The 16,651-nt window shown below is 40.4% G+C and overlaps 1 protein-coding gene across 10 annotated transcripts in view; it reads left to right on the top strand.

Annotated features, from left to right (window-relative positions):
* trpm3 (transient receptor potential cation channel, subfamily M, member 3) overlaps positions 1 to 16,651 on the top strand; it is a 182,423-nt gene that overhangs the window by 11,380 nt on the left and 154,392 nt on the right. For 2 of the 10 annotated variants that reach the window (XM_054772868.1, XM_054772855.1), the window contains exon 1: positions 6,366 to 6,830. The exons of 1 other annotated variant lie outside the window; for it this stretch is intronic. In XM_054772868.1, the coding sequence (XP_054628843.1) occupies positions 6,627 to 6,830 (204 nt within the window). In that variant the 5' untranslated portion in view covers positions 6,366 to 6,626. Of the gene's footprint in view, positions 1 to 6,362; positions 6,831 to 16,651 lie in introns of those variants that run through there. 7 more of the 10 variants (XM_054772854.1, XM_054772853.1, XM_054772852.1 and 4 more) reach the window with 5 other exon arrangements.

Here is a 16,651-nt window from a genome sequence, read left to right on the forward strand (position 1 = left end):
AAGTACTAAAAAGCATTTGGATTACACTCCTGATCAAAATTTCAAGGCAAATTGACATTTTACACTGTTGGATCTTAAGGAGGGTCGAGTTAGTAGAGCTTCAAAATGCCCAAAAATGAAATGGGACTGAGGTAAAAAAAAAAAAAATTAATAAGCAATTTATTGCAAACAACCATCAAAGTGAAACAGGCTGTTCATCAGCTGACCATACCCTTTAAAAGCCCAAATCTTGGCAAAGATGTGGATTTGATGTTATTGTCTGTCAGGTATTCACACTCTTGTGATCTCGTGATGGAAAAGGCTTTCTCTCTTTGAACGCGGTTGGATTGTTGAGCTGCATAAGCAAGAAAAGCAAGTCCTCTCGCAGCGTGCCGTTGCTGCTGAGGTTGGATGTAGTTAGACAGTCATTTGAAACTTCCTAAAAGATCCTAGGCTTTATGGAACAAAAAAGTCAAGTGGTAGACCCAAAAAAATGTCACCTGCCCTGATCTGGAGGATCTGACTGGCTGTCTGTCAAGACAAGGTACAATCCTTGGCCCAAATGAAGGTTGTTACTGGTGCTGAGTGCAGTCCAATAACCATCAGACGGCATCTGGGAGAGAAGGGTTTTAAGAACAAAAACGTCTTCAAAGGCCTCGTCTCCTTCAACGCCACAAAATTCTCCGTTTGGAATTTGCACGAGAGCACCAAACATGAGATATTGGAAGGTGGAAGAAAGTGATGAGAAAAAATTTAACCTTGACGATGCAGATGGCTTCCAACGTTACTGGCATGACAAGGAGGTCCCACCTGAGATGTTTTCCACAAGGCACAGTGGAGGAGACGCCATCATGATGGGGTGCTTTTTCCTTCAATGCAACAATGGAGCTTCAGGTTGTGCAGGGGCGTCAAACGTTAACTGGCCATGTGGAGACGTTGCAGGGGGCATCCCTCATGTTTGAAGGCCCTCGTCTGTGTGGTCATGACTGGCTTTTTCAACAGTTCACATTGCCTGCCTGACAAAGGACTTCTTCCAGAGAAATAACATCACTCTTTTGGACCATCCTGCATGTTCCCCTGATGAATCCAATTGAGAACATTTGGGGATAAATGGCAAGGGAAGTTTATAAAAAATGGACATCAGTTCTATGCAGTGGATGCCCTCAATGAAGCCATCTTCACCACCTGAAGCAACATTCCCACTAGCCTGCTGGAAACACCATCATCAAACATGCCCAATCCAGTTTTTGAGGTGATTAACTTTCAAAGTTATTTGGAACACAAACAAACAAACAGATAAACATCAGCAAAACATAACCTCCGTCATTCTGCAAATAAATAGATACAGTAGATGTGACTATAGTTTGTTCAGTTCTGTTATGGCAACTGGGAAAAGCTGCATCTGTACCGTTTTGTCTTGCATCTTGGGACTAAAAACTTTCTTCTAGAGGAGAGAAGCTGAAAATGATGTGTGGATGATGCGAGACATCATTTAAAATGGAGCAGGCCATCCGCTGTACCTGTTTCATGTACAGCGAGGATGGAAACAGCTCAGACTCACCAATTAGTCAGCAAGAGTTTCGCAGTTTAGCACAGGGAACTTCTGTCTATAAGTGATATGTAAGCGAACCAAGAGAACTGAACAGATTCCATAAAAGAATGATAAAGCATGGTCATAATGGCTCAACATTAAAATGAGGCTCAGACAGTACAAACGTTGGTGAACCTTCCTACACGCTGCATCGCAATTAGCTTAAAGTTTCAGTTTTTCATTCAATTACGGTCCCAAGATATTTATAATTTTTGTCATATTCAATAGCCTGATTTTTAATTACAGTGGTTTCATTCATGATATTATTATGAATATTATTATTTAAACCAATGATGTGTTTTAGATGTGTTGAGCTGAAGGTAAGACTCAGCACACCACCGTACAAAATCATCAATGAATTGGCCGTGACTGGTCTCATCCTCATTTAACAGATTGATGATTACCGAATCATCTGCATAGTTCATTATTTTCCTGTTGTCATATGTACTCTGACACATGTTTGTGTGTACAGAATAAACAACACACAACCTTGTGGTGAGCAGGTAAAAGTACCTTTTCTGAAAGAGCGAGAGAGTGCCTTCTACCCTTACTTTCTGGGTTCTGTCTGTTAAAACAATTAATAATCCAGCCTGCCAAATTGTTACTTAAAAGAAAGTGCTCTGTCAGCCTTTTAATCAGAATATAAGGCTGGATTGTTTTAAAAGCTGAAGAAAAGTCTACAAATACAAGTCTGGCATGTGTTCCATTTTTGTCCAAATGTTTTAAAAGCATATCTAACAAAGTTAGGGCAGCATGTCCTCCAAACCGCTGTGGCTGCCGACATGCAAACTGCAAAGCTGTTTCAGTTTGCCTTAACATCTTAGACCTGACCTTCTTCTCTAAGATCTTCATCACGACGGATGTCAGAACGATAAGTCTGAAGTCATTCAACATTTTTGGGCTGTTGGATTTGGGGAGAGGAACCAAAACAGCATCTTTCCAAAGGCTGGAGGACATGTTGTTTCTTTTCTTCAAGGAACCCAAGGACACTGTACATGGACCCAGTTAAAAGCCACTTGTGGCTTCCCCGTGGGACAAAGACGAGCTCCGAACTAACTGTATTGCATTCTTTTTTTTTAAAAAACATAATATTGCTGTGGTAAAAAGTCACAATTGGAGTCCGAAAACCAGAAGCTAGGCGGATAACTTTAGCTAGTTAGCTAGCCAGCTGCCGCCAACGCAAAGTACAGCCAGTGACAGCTAGGCAAAGCGTATAAAGAAAGATGCAAGAATAGTCGAACTGAGATAACTTTGGAAAGGGAGTGGTCAAACACCCTGGCATCGATTGGTATAGCCTGTGTCAAGCTCAATACAAGACGCCTCATTTTGTTGTCACGTGACACAGCAGACAGGTAGGATTCGCCGCCGCACGCCGATCGTTTTTTTGTGATCGGCTTTGAAAGGCGTGTATCCATACGCCGATCAAATGTTTTTTTTACGGAAATCGGCCGATGTTGATCGGAGCATCCCTAGTAATTATATTTATTGCCATACTGAATTGTGAATTATTGAATGATATCAACTGCTGTATTTTGATGACTTGTAAGCTTTGAAACTGTGAATGTGGAATACTAATCATTAGTATTTCGGATGGTAGTTTCAGAGTTTACAGGTTAGATTTTATATATATGTTGTATGTTTTTTAGTAGTTATATTATACATTATTTTGACTTGTAATTTGACTGCTGAAAAAAAGGTACTTATTTAAAATATAAGAAAATACAGGACTCACTTCTTTAGCATGTTGCTTTAGCATGTACACAACACATATGTTGTCTGTACCATGTTTTTTTAATTTACTTTTACTGAACAGAATGCTTTTTCAACACCCTGCTGGGTAACTTTAAAATGCTGGTTGTGCCTGAGGCTGTGGCTTAGTTCCAGAACTTCTTTGAGAAAATCAAATGTAATACAAATCCCCTTCACTTTGGGTTGTTGGCATCATCATTCAAGTTAAGAATGCGTGTTTCTTATTTGACCTTTTACCCATAGTAGTGATTAATTTATTTTTACACTTGAAATGGTGTTCAAACAAATGGTAAAGCGCCCTTGAGTGTCAAGAAAGGTGCTTATAAATAAGATGTATTATTATTAGAACTGTTATTATTGTGTTTGACCTGAGAGATTCCATTGCTTATTGCCTTAGAAATATAAATCATGCATTTATAATTCTTATTCCTAATCCTAACCCTAAACCGGTCACAACATTAGGTACTGTGAACAGGGTGTGAAAAACACTGGTCGCCTTATATCCGGGGTCTAGAATGTAAACATGCAAACCAACAGGACTTCTCAAGAGTTGGAAATCGGACTTACTGCACTTGAATAGACTGATGATCTGACATTTTAGACTGTTGCTCACCGACCTATGGTGAATGTACACATAGCTCTACTACTGTTATTACTGTTATTACTGTCTACCAGTTTTTTCGCTGATGTTAAAAACTTGGTTTTAAATATTAAATTTGTCTTAAAAAATATTTTTTACAACAGTTTGACTTTGGGTCATTACGGTATTTAAAAAGTTTGAGTCAGATTCAGTTTTTACCGATTATTTTTAGATAACAAGTAACTCATTCAGGCATGGCAACTGGCTGCCACTCAACTTGTGTTGTATTGGATTACAAGCAGTTAATAAAAAAAACAATTGCTGACCATGGCAACAGTATTATTATCAGCCAGCCAGTGAATTCTAATCTATTCTCTTGATTTGTTTTCCATTTTGTTCTTTCCATCAAGCCTTTCTCATCAAAATAATTATAAAAAATATATCACAGCCGTGACATTTTGATGTTTTAATTGAAGAATATGTGCAGCCAAATAATAATCATGTTAGCGATGAGGGCCACACGTGGTTAGCATGTTGGCCACACAGTCACAGTCAGGAGATCGGGAAGACCTGGGTTTGAATCTCCGTTGGGCATTTCTGTTTGGAGTTTGCATGTTCTCCCCGTGTGCGTGTGGGTTTTCTCTGGGTACTCCGGTTTTCTCCCACATTCCAAAAACATGCATGTTAGGTTAATTGGTGACTCTAAATTGTCCATAGGTGTGAATGTGAGTGTGAATGGTTGTTTGTCTATATGTGCCCTGCCATTGGCTGGCAACCAGTCCAGGGTGTACCCCACCTCTCGCACGAAGTCAGCTGGGATAAGCTCCAGCATGCCCCCACGACCCTAATGAGGAGAAGCAGCATAGAAAAGGCATGGATGGATGGATGTTAGTGATGATTCCAATGGCTTTTATTTAACAAGCATGCATGACTGTAGGTCGACCTGTGATCATAGTCAATGACAATGTTACCAGATGGTGAGTTCATACTACCTGTTTATCCTTCTTATTCATCGCAGGCAGCTTGTGTCTGCTGATTATTTTAAAAAGATATTTTTAAATATAATGCTGAGTTATGAACTGCCAGGCAGGAGGCCTGGAGGAAGACCAAAGAGGAGGTTTATGGATGTGGTGAAAAAGGACATGAAGGCGTGAGAGAAGAGGATGCAGAAGACAGGGTTAGATGGAGACAATTGATTTGCTGTGGCGACACCTGAAAGGAAAAGCCGAAAGGAAAAGAAGAAGAAGAAGATTTTTAAATGTAATATTTATAAAATATTATACTTTTTTTCTGACATACATTAAAAAATAATTCCCTGTCCCCCAGGTGGAGTGATGACAACAATCCTTCCAGACTTTGAAATTGTACCTATACTCTTTAATCCTACCTCACGTCTCCATTTTTCTGTGTCTTTTTGATGTTTTTGTTGTGTATATGGGGAGTCGGGTGAGGCACCAGTCATGATGAAAAAAACAACAACCTAATAACGATAACATAAAACACATATTAACATTTGCATAGTGGAAGTCATACTCGATGTAGCCCAGCTTCCCGCAGCGGATGTCATGTACTTCCGTAAATAGCAAACAGACTGAATCAACGGCCCCTCTGCTGGCTGTAGCTGAGTGGTGCACTCTGTTTTGCTTCAACAAACAATTGCTCACAGTGTAGCTATGTTTTTATCTACTTTTGGTAGGTAGAGTGCTTTGGTGATTTAGAGTTGAACATGACATTAGTGGCTAACTTTTTTGGCAGCTTGTATTACGTTTTCCTCATTCCGTCATTAAAGTTACAAGAGCGTTTAAAGGCTATTTTATTGTTTGTACTTTTTAAAATTGTATTCACGTGAAAGGTGTTGACTTATTTTTACACTTGAATGATCAGAATGTTGGAATGTTATTAAAACTTTGCCATCGCAGGCTTTATGATGGCCTGGTTGGACCGTATCTTTTTCCATTGTTTCTTTTGGGAAAATGTTTCTGAAGTTTGAACAAATCGGAGCTCGACCAGCGTCCCCGAATGCTGTCATGCGTTTTACACCAGCGAGAGGTTGGCTTTGAACCATGTATGCAAAACAGGCAAAGAGTGGTCCCCTCAAATGATGGTCGGTATGAAGGTTTTGGAGCTCATGGTGTTCACAGTGAGAGAGCGAACAACACACAAGGTTCCACAGAACCTCATTCTCGAGAGTCTCTTTGTTCCGAAACCTTGTCTTATCTCCTCTCCACCTGTGTCGTTATCTGTGGCTCTTTGTTATTCTCCACTTTCTCTTCAAACCGGAGCTCCTAATTCCCGAAATCCTTTTTATTCACCCCCTCACCTGGATCTGAGAACCATATACCCCCAGACACCCACCGCCTCTCCCCTTTCTAGCCTCCCTCTCCCTGTGAGGAGGCAAAACAAGGCTCACTACAAGCACATGCAACAGGGTGCAGGCTGCACCTTCTGTGTCGCCGCCTCTCCTCTCAGACTGAGCTACAGGCGAGAGAAGAAAAGCACCAGAGTGCAGCCGAGCGTGCTCTTTTTTTTTGAATCAAGAGATCAGATGCAGAGACAAAAGTGAAAGGAGCTGTTGGAAAAGAAGACTTGTCCTTAAACATTTTCCTGGACTGAGGAAGACGCCCGCTCAGAGTTGTCTGGGAAGAAATGGAGATGCCACCTGTGGCAGCAGTTTGATGCAGAAGGCTGCCCTACTTACCACATCCTCTTCTCCACATTTGAACACTGATGGCTTCCAAGAAGAAGTGGGCTGAGCGGAGGGAGCAGCACAGGGAGCAGCCGTTCTCCACGCGCGATGATGCATCCGTGGCATCTGGGGCATCAGGGCCGGGGCGTCCCACCACCAGGGGGCGTTTCTCTGAGTCGTGGAAGAGGCTGAGCTCCAGAGGGGGGTCCACCAAAAGGGGGACGCTGGGCTCTCAGCAGCCAGGGGTAAGATGTTTTTGAGGACACACAGACGGTGTCCATCCTTTTTCGCCAAAGATCATTCAGGCTGATGGGAGGGAAAGAGGACTCCCTGCTGTCAACATGAATCTGACAGATAGTCAAGCAGGGAGGGGTTATAGGAGTTTATTAAACTTAGTTAATTCATGACAAACAACATTATTCTTTATATCTTAATAACATTTTATACAAATGCATGTTGAGGATAACCTTTTGTATTTTTGGTCTAGCTTTACTGGTTTTTACAACCTCTATTGTACTTGTATATATTTTTTTACAGTATTCTGTATAAGAGTAAACCAATCATCCAAAAATCTGTCAAATGGCAAAAGTGTTTTTTCTAAAAAATACATACAGTATATCATACACAGTGGGACTGAAACCCAAACACTGCTCAACCCCGAATATGTACATTCATTATTTTCTTATTTAATGTAATTCAAATGTTTCCCAAATCATATAATGTATTAGGGGTGTAATGAATCGTTTTAATAATGATTCGATTCAGTAACTTTAAATCGATTCAGTAATTTTTTTGCCAAAAATTCAACCAGTGTGACTGTGAAATAAATACCTGGATACTGGACAGTGCAGGTGAAGTTTCCTAGATTCTCGTTGTTTTTTGTAAGGGAATCCTGTATGAATTATAAATTACTATACTACATAATTATACTGTAAAAATGAGTTACAAATGCAATACAAAATCAAGATGAACAGAGGGTGGTATAGCTTGCCATGATTAATTATTTGCTTTAAATAGTGCAATCCAAACCTGCACTTTGCACCCAAAGGTGAGGGACATTATGCAAATTCCTCATGAATGTGGTAATGTATCACCTGTACGGGCCCAATAAACATAACTCTTGCTTGTATTCCACTTACTGGATCACCCAGTCACAGTCAGTCACATCTTTGGGAGTACAAAGTAATGTCAACTATCCCTCATTCTTAATCTCACCACTCCGCATTTGTTCTGCCAGCATTGTGTGTGCCTGTGTATGTATGTGTGTCAGGGATACACATTCATGACTGACATGTTTCATGTATGTGCATATGTGTATGCGAGTGTGTCTGGAAATAGTGATTGAGTGGGAGATGACAATGAATGAATTATGCGCGGGAATACAGTGTTTTCCACAACACGCTCTCAAAACAGTCATGCAGTCTATGGGTCAAATACCATCAAAAGTAATTGTTAAGTCTTACCTACGAAAGGTTATTCCCTGGGATTTGGTTTGGGCAGAAAAACGGGTTTGTACACTTCCATGCAGCACATGAATGAGGCATCTTCTCCGCTCCGACTTTTGCCACATCCAATATGGCAGCGACGTTGACGTACGGCTCAGTGTAAGAAGAAGAAGCGAATCAACTGTGTTTCACAGCTCCCATGACCACCACATACTCGGAAGACGATGACGTCACAGACAGGCAGCCTGACTTGACTAACGTTTTTCAACGTCTTTATCATCAAAAGTGCTAAAAAAACACACACATCCACACAGCCTATTGAAATTTAGAGGCGCGCTTGTCCAGGAAATAGGGACATTCAAACTCACTGCAGTGTCAATGATGTTTGTTTGCAGTGACGTGCTGTGAGGTTCATGGCTGGTGAGGCACTGACTCCTTTGAAGTATTTTTTATGTTAATACAAGTTGCTCATTAAGAAGATAACAAGCCAAAGAAGACAATAATTCACATTTCTAAAAAATGTTGATTGCATATAGTATATCATATAATCTATTTATTATTTTTTTATTATCTAAAAAACATTTGTCGTCTTACCTTTTATTCGTATATGAAGTACATGCGCCCTATTTTTCTCCAGGAAAAGCTTTGATACTTTGTTGTAAAAGCCTAAATGTCTGGTGAGCGTGGATGTTTAATCCTCCATCTTGGCAGTCAAATTAATTCATTCAGCAGAGCATAAAAATATCTTTAAAGCATTTGACTTGCTGCTCTCCAGCTGGCAAAAAAAAAGGCATTGACATCCGCCTTCCAGCTCACGCACTTCCTCACCCCGCAGGATTAGAAGCGAGTTCTGCAAGCACCGATGTCACCGATATGACATTTCTATGTATTTTATCGTTCGATTAGCAAGAATAATGATGTCACAATTACATTAAAGACATTACACGGGCTGCAGAAAATCGTGGGGGTATAATGAATGTGTCTACAACATTATATTATTGGCTACAAACTGCCATGCGCCATGATCCAACTCAGTGCACTCACTGAGTGCACTCAGACGGTAGACAGGACTTGTGCACTAAGCCGAGAAGAGACGCTCGCGACAGCCTCATCTTGGGTTTCTGCCCTGCATTTCATCAGGAAATGTGCAAATTCAGCCGTTGGAATGATACAGAAAATCTAGTTATGATATAGTTACATTGGCAAATATTAATATTTATTTCCTGTTAGCAATTTTGTTTTGTTTTTTTTCCATCATGGCAGCCTCCCCTGAGTGCACATCACCGTTTGTTTGGTTGTGGTGCAGTCCAGTGACTTAAAGTGAATTGTTGCCGTTGTCAATAAATCTTGATAACGATTACTCCTAAATGGAGTTAACCTGCTGCTAAGTGGTACAACTGGGAAATACTCCCTGGATCAACACCAATGGTGGGGAGTCTTGGCTACTTGTGAATACACTGTGAATACGCCATCTATGATAACAGACAATTACCATTGCAAAATCACATTCTTTATAAATGCACGTCTACGTTCATATCGCTGGTACCAAGGACCTCAGTGTTGGAAAACAGAATGAAATGTCTCTTTCATACTGAGGATTTCCTCAAAGTCAGTTTTGGCAGTGATGTAACATGTGCTCCATTTTTGAAATTGTAACTTATTTGTGAATGAAGGTCAGGGCGCCCAAAATTGGCTGCTGGCTGCTGCTGCTCATCACATCGCGTCCCTATTTGACAGTAATGTGCGAGTGACCAAGATGTAAACAGTATTTATTCAACTGTGTTGTCAGCCAGCAAGTATGTTCGCGGCCCCTTACGTTTAAAAGTATGTGGAATGAAAAATGAAATTAATATGACATTTGACAGCTGTGTGGGTCTGTGTCCCGATCTGTATATTTTTGCTTGTGCTCCTGAAAAAAAAACTGAGCTTGATCCTCTGGGATTTGTGTTGCCTGGTTATGAACCACAGTTTACTGTTTTGTGTGTGTGTGTGTGTGTGTGTGTGTGTGTGTGCATGTGTAGAGATTTTCACTGTCTATGATAGGAGAAGTATGAGTGCAGCTGTACTAGCTTGTGCATCCAATGAATGTACTTTCTCAGACAATGGCCTCAGCATTTATTTACTGAACTGCAGAAAATGCCAGTTGTTTATCCTAAGTAAGACATTAAATGCTTATACTACAGTTATGCTTACAGTGTACACAGGATGCTATGAAAGATGTTTGCCCAGACAAAAATAGATCTTTTTTTTTTAAACTGAAGTGAAATAATAGCTCATACATTGCAATAAAAAAAGGACATTCCTGAGATGTTTCCTGGCTGCTCGACGGTTGTTTGATGGCTCCCTTGATTATCCATTATATTATATTAACATTAGTATCACAACTCCTTTTCTGTTGTTTGCTAACTTGCTAACAACCTTTGAGACGCTTTTCCCAGAGGGTTTCTGTGTTGCGGCTGCAACTCTCCAGGTCACTGGTGTGGTTGAGTGACGGGGAATAAAAGCACTGACTCGCTTGGGATGAAATCATCTGTTGCTACCTGCTGGTTTGCAAAAAGATGACCTGTCTTTTTCGGACATTTTGGTAGGGAAAAAAATATACCGTTTTACATTTGGGTCAATATGGTGTTTTATGTGGTATCCACTGGGGTATTAGGTATTAGATGTAATTGTATTTTTTCAACAGTGATAGTACTTGAGATTTCAACATTGGCCCAAAACTGGAATGGCTTTCTTTAATTTTGATGAAGTTGGGACATTATTTTCTCATATATTCAGTGTCATTCAAAAAACATTATTAGAATGTGATTTTTATGGTGCACATACATTGGGACACAGTGTGGTTGCTACAGTTGTGCATTTCTAGTTGTGTATTTTAACATTTTGTTGTTGGGAAAGTGGGGGGATCGCTTACAGAAGCTAACTGAATATCACCAGCTGGATGTCACCCTCTGGAAGACTCAGCCCAGCCACCCCACTGAGAAAACTTATTCCAGAAGCTCATATCTGTTATCTAATTAATTAGATGATTTTCCAATGCTATGTTGTTTTTTGTAGCTGCACACAGCTCATTTCATTAAAAGATCTGTTAAGCTACTTTTTGCAAATGGACAGTCAGCAATTTGCAGAGCAGGAATTTAGTGGCACGATTAAAAGCGAAACGGGGCAGATGTGTGCCCGCGCAGCACACCCAGAACCACAAGTCCAAACAAATGACAATTTTCTTCAGCGACTGCTCGCTAAATGAGCCAGTGTTTGCTACCAAAGCTCTCGTACCAACTGAAGAAACCAATGCTTTGCCAGTGAGCTACATCTAAGCAAATTGCTCTGCACATGGCAGCTGCTTTGTTGGGCTTGGCACATTCCGCTGTTCTGTTGGCTTTGCTATGGCTTTGACTGTTTTGCATAAAATGATTTCGGTATTTTGCTCTGCCTTGGGAAAGCCAGGTTCTCCCTAAAAATTGAACAATTCAAACTTGTTTCACATCCCAATAGGGGATAGCACTTGCCAGAAATTGCATTTGTTTGTTTGTCTGCTGTTGTAAGAAACAAGGTCATATTAATAGGATGAGCCGGTGCTGTAGGCTATGAATTGATCCATCTGCTGGAGGGTTGCTGGCTGGGGCCACTGCTCTCTGTGCTTCATAGTGATTTACTATTTTTGAGGACTAACTTCCATAGAAGCATCGCCCTGTGGAGTTTGCATGTTCTCCCCGTGCGTGTGTGGGTTTTCTCCGGGTACTCCGGTTTCCTCCCACATTCCAAAAACATGCATGTTAGGTTAATCGGCGACTCTAAATTGTCCATAGGTATGAATGTGAGTGTGAATGGTTGTTTGTCTATATGTGCCCTGCCATTGACTGGCGACCAGTCCAGAGTGTACCCCGCCTCCCACCCAAAGTCAGCTGGGATAGGCTCCAGCATACCCCATAGTGAGGACAAGAGGCATAGAAAATGGATGGATGGATGGATGGAACTTCCACAGAAGAAACTGGAGTAGAGCCACATTATTTTCCAGGCACGTACATAAACATTTAGCGGTAGCTTTTTTAAGTCATTTTGTTCCGAATTTGATGGTGATCAAGTGTGTCTAAGACCAGGCATACTGATTCTTCCAGTGCAGGACTATTCTACTAAATTGCATCGGGGCCACATTTCCAGAAAGGAAGGACACGAGGGCACTATTATTCCCATTTGTATACAATGCCAATGCAAGGATCTGCCATACCGTAAATATTTTACTTCTCCAAATGCCTAATGTAGTAATAAATTAAAACACAAGCAATAAGTTTGGCAGGAGCCAATCACGAGCTATAAGAGAACACATGACAAGCTTTTCAACCCATCGCAAGTCGCAGGGGGTCATTGCTCAATATAAGAGTCTGACTCAGGGTGTAATCTTACAAAGAACGCTAAAATCATCACACATGATGAGCTCATCAGCTCCCTCTGGTGGACACAGGCAGCTGCAATCATTCATTCAGCTGCCTGTGTCCACCAGAGGGAGCTCATGAGCTCCACGTAAGTGGCCAATGAACTGCTCAGCTGGGAAGAAATGCATTATGGGAAGAGGTTAATTTTTTATTTATTTTATACTTGTATCAGTACTTTTCTTGTATATTTCTTAGCTACCTTTTGAGTGTTAAGTTGCTGTGTGATGATTTTAGTCTTCTATCGAAAATGACACCATGACTGTTCTATTGAGTGATGACCTCCTGTGATTTCCAATGAGTTGAAAAGCTCGTTGTGAGTTTTGTCATAGCTCAATATTGGCTACTGTCAAATAAAGACCTGCCTGGTCCTCACAGACTTGTGCGTGCCACAATATGCCATTTTATGTGCGACTTATAGTCCAGTGCGACTTACAAATCTGTTTTTCTCTCTAAATTTAGCGTGTGCGGCTTAAACACCAGTGCATCTTATACAGCGGAAAATATGGTCATTTTTGACATGTTGTCTGTGGACCATGCAGAATGGTATTCGACCCATTTTTGGGTCCCGACCTGAGAAACACTGCTCTTTCCGATAGGAGCACTCTGCAGCTTTTAAGGACCTACTACAAAAAAGCTAGTCAAAGATTCTCTATATCAGTAGTTTTCAGCTGGTGGGTCGGGACCCAAACGTGGGCTGCGGATGCATTCTGGGTGTGTCAGACAGGAAGTCAAAAATTACATGAAATAAGTAATATAGAACTCATGTTTGACTTGTTTTGAAGGAACATTGAGGAATATTTTCATCATCTTTCTCCTTGGTATATGTTCATTGTACAGTTATAAGTTAAATATAAGATTTTTTTCATCTTTTTGATGTTTAACTTTAGTTTATATATTATTTGTATGCATGCAGTTGTTATTTTCTTCCTCATTTCCTTGACAAAATGTCGTAATAAATTCCTCTAAACTGCAGTTTGAACATGTAATTATGTGCATTAATGTTTAAAAAAAAACAAAAGATAAAAAGACAAATACATTTGCTTGGTTTGACTTAAAAAAAAAAATGAATAAAATAAATAAATGAAAGACTAAATGTACAATGAAAATGACTTAAAGGAAAACTGCCCTTTCTATTTTTTTTTTAATTTTGCCCATAATCCACAATCCTTATGTGAGACATGAACGCATACTGTATGTCTTTCTCTTTTCTGTGCGTTCTGAAGATATAAAACAGATAAAAAGAGACTGCACGTATGGGAACCACTTATTCCGCATATAAAGCCCTCTGAAAAAGCCTCCAAAAAGCGCCAACAATGCTCCATTTACATATAATGTGACGTGCATATAACCAAGCTACAGCGACATTGTTATTATTATTATTAATATTGTCACGCTGATCGAACGACATTACTGGCACATTGACATTTAGCCAGAACACACTGGCTAGCTACTAGCCCGCTAGCAACTAGCCCACAGACTCGCCCACAGCACGCCAGCATCGCTGCTCACAGCGCTGCAGACCACCACAAAAAAGGTAAGGCAACATATTTGAGCTGACACCACTGCTGCTGTGTTTTGATTTCTGAGTTTGGAAAAGTTAACGAGAGGTGTAGGCGTTCGTTTCTATGTTGCTATGTGAAATCAATGAGGAAGGAAGTTCCGGTAATGCTAAAAATGGCCAAAATATGCAAAATACTATTACATGTATAACATGTTATCATGAATGTACTGTACCTGTTACTACATGGTCACAGCACGGATATAAAACCATCTAACCTTGTTGGAGGTTTTTGGAGATGTTTTAGTAGCGGTCTTTGTAGGTGGCTTAGGTGGATCCCATTATGTGCAGTAATGAGTTGTCTCTTTTGATCTGTTTTTATATCTTTAGAATGCGCAGAAAAGAGAAAGTTGTGTGTTCATGTCTCACATAAGGGTTGTGGATGATGGGCGAAATTCCCCAAAAAGTGCAGTTTCCCTTTAAATAAAAGTGTGCAACATAAAAATAAAAATGACTTAAATAAAAGTGGGTCGCAACTTAATGACCATTGGATTCCTGGTTGACACCACTGAGATTGTTAAGAACGCCTGTTCTATATTGCGCTTTAGCATTTTAAGAAATGTGCCGCAAACATTTTTGAACTGAACTCACGGGCCGGGGTTGTGTCATTCCTGGGCTGGATTTGGCCCACGGGCAGCCAGTTGAGTAGCCCCGTTGTAGCGTCTATTTATGGCATGCATGGTTTATCATTGCTGTCAGAATGTCCAGAATTGTGTTGCAGGTCTGCTTGGTAAAGCTATCTTAATTCCCTTAGTTATTACGCATATTGCGTTTGCTTTCTTATGCAACCCACCATAGCTGAGGAGTCTCTCCCTTGTGGCTTACCGCCAACCTACTGTTGTTTTGCTGCCATCTTATGTCACAATTGGACCACAGTAGTGTTGAAATCAGGATCTTTGCCCACTGTCATTGCCCCCCCCCACACAGTACCAGAGACTGACTTGAAACTCTGCCATGGCCTATTTGTCTCCCTTCCCTATTGCTCTTTAGGAGAAGAGGCTTACTTGTGTCAAGAAAAGAAATAAACAGTTTTGTCATACTTGAATCAAAATGTACTGGAACTATGATAGATAGTAATTAGGTTGCCACAATGCATAATTTATCCGTGTGCACCCATTCCAAATGCCGATGTTTACGGAAGCACAAATTGATGGCATGTTTAGAAACTAGTTTAGCCAAGTGTCAGTGTTGATTATCTTAGATGCCAATAAGACAATTATTAAACAAAGATGCACAAATGTGTAATTTGCAGTATCTATGCATGGGTCATCAATCACGTACAATACCAAATAACATTTGTGCTTCTGTCTAATCGAGTCGATGATCTCCTCTCATGAGCGTACAGTATATTGTATTGTATTGTAATTGAAATAGAAGTTTAGTATCTTAAAGGGATAGTTCGGAGTTTTTGACGTGACGTAGTATGACATCCCCATCAGCAGTGTAGTGCATCAACAGGGACTTACCCCCCACTTCGTCTCGTGAGCCGAGTTCAAGTTGGATTTTGGTGATGAGGTGCGTAGTTCTGCTTAGTTGGCGGGCTTCTCAAAACAATATGCGTTCAAAAGAGTAATACATTTGCATCACAAAAATGCCTCCTTGAAAACATCAGACCTCAGACTACACTTGCCTCCGTCATAACAGAGAGGTGTGGCTTGCCATGAGGCGCATGCCTTAATTACGTACAAAAAAGTAATGTCATTTATGAAATAATTGAGTTACTGCCGTTATAACATGTTATTTTTGACAGCCCTAATTTTTAGGGTACAGTGTCGCCTTGGTTAATGTCATAACTCCGTTCCAGAAGGTCCTACCTCTGAAATGACGACGGGCGTCTCTTTTTTTTAAAAAAAATTTTTTTTTAGCAAATTTTAGCAAAAGTTGTGGTTGTTAACTGAAACATGCGCTAACTGGGGTGGGTGTTAACCGAGGCACCACTGTATGTTTGTCCAGGAAAAAATGTCATTTGTTTTGTCACTGCAGACCTGTTGACATCATTTCTCAGCTATGCCATTTTCCATTTTCCATGAAATATAAGGTTTCATAATGAACCTTGCCGTAATTACACAGAGCTCTCCTGCTAGCGTCCTTTGTCCATGTGCACATTGTGTTTCTTTTGCAAAGGCAGTGGGATATGAGGATAAGAGTTAAGCTCACAGAGTTCCCTTTGCTGCTTGAAGTGACACTCTGAATAAAGAAAGGTCTCCAAAGAAGTGGTGCTTTTGCTGTGGTACCTGCTGTACTTTATGTACGGGCTGCAGCTGGAGCCATATTTCACAAGATTTATGATGTAAATTTGAATTCAGAGTTCTCTTCTTTATTGCTTTTCAGTTTCTTCAGCGTGTCACTGAATATTCCACCCGAAAATTTCATTTCAACCTGCAAAGCTATTGAATTTTTTTGACAGTGTTGTGACTTTTACTGTGGATACTACTGAGCCTATTGTGCTTGCATTGACTTTGTTCACAAAAACATGGTGCGAGAGCTCAGTTGGATTAAAAATGGACAAGAGTTACTCTTTGGCAGACATATGTGGGTGATGTGGCTCATCGCTGCAGAATAGTGATAAAAGTAAGTGTGATAATAGGAAGATCAACGTTGCAGATGGTCTGATAATGTCATTTGCTTGA

The sequence above is a fragment of the Dunckerocampus dactyliophorus genome, chromosome 4, assembly GCF_027744805.1.
Source record: "Dunckerocampus dactyliophorus isolate RoL2022-P2 chromosome 4, RoL_Ddac_1.1, whole genome shotgun sequence".
Lineage (NCBI taxonomy): Eukaryota > Metazoa > Chordata > Actinopteri > Syngnathiformes > Syngnathidae > Dunckerocampus > Dunckerocampus dactyliophorus.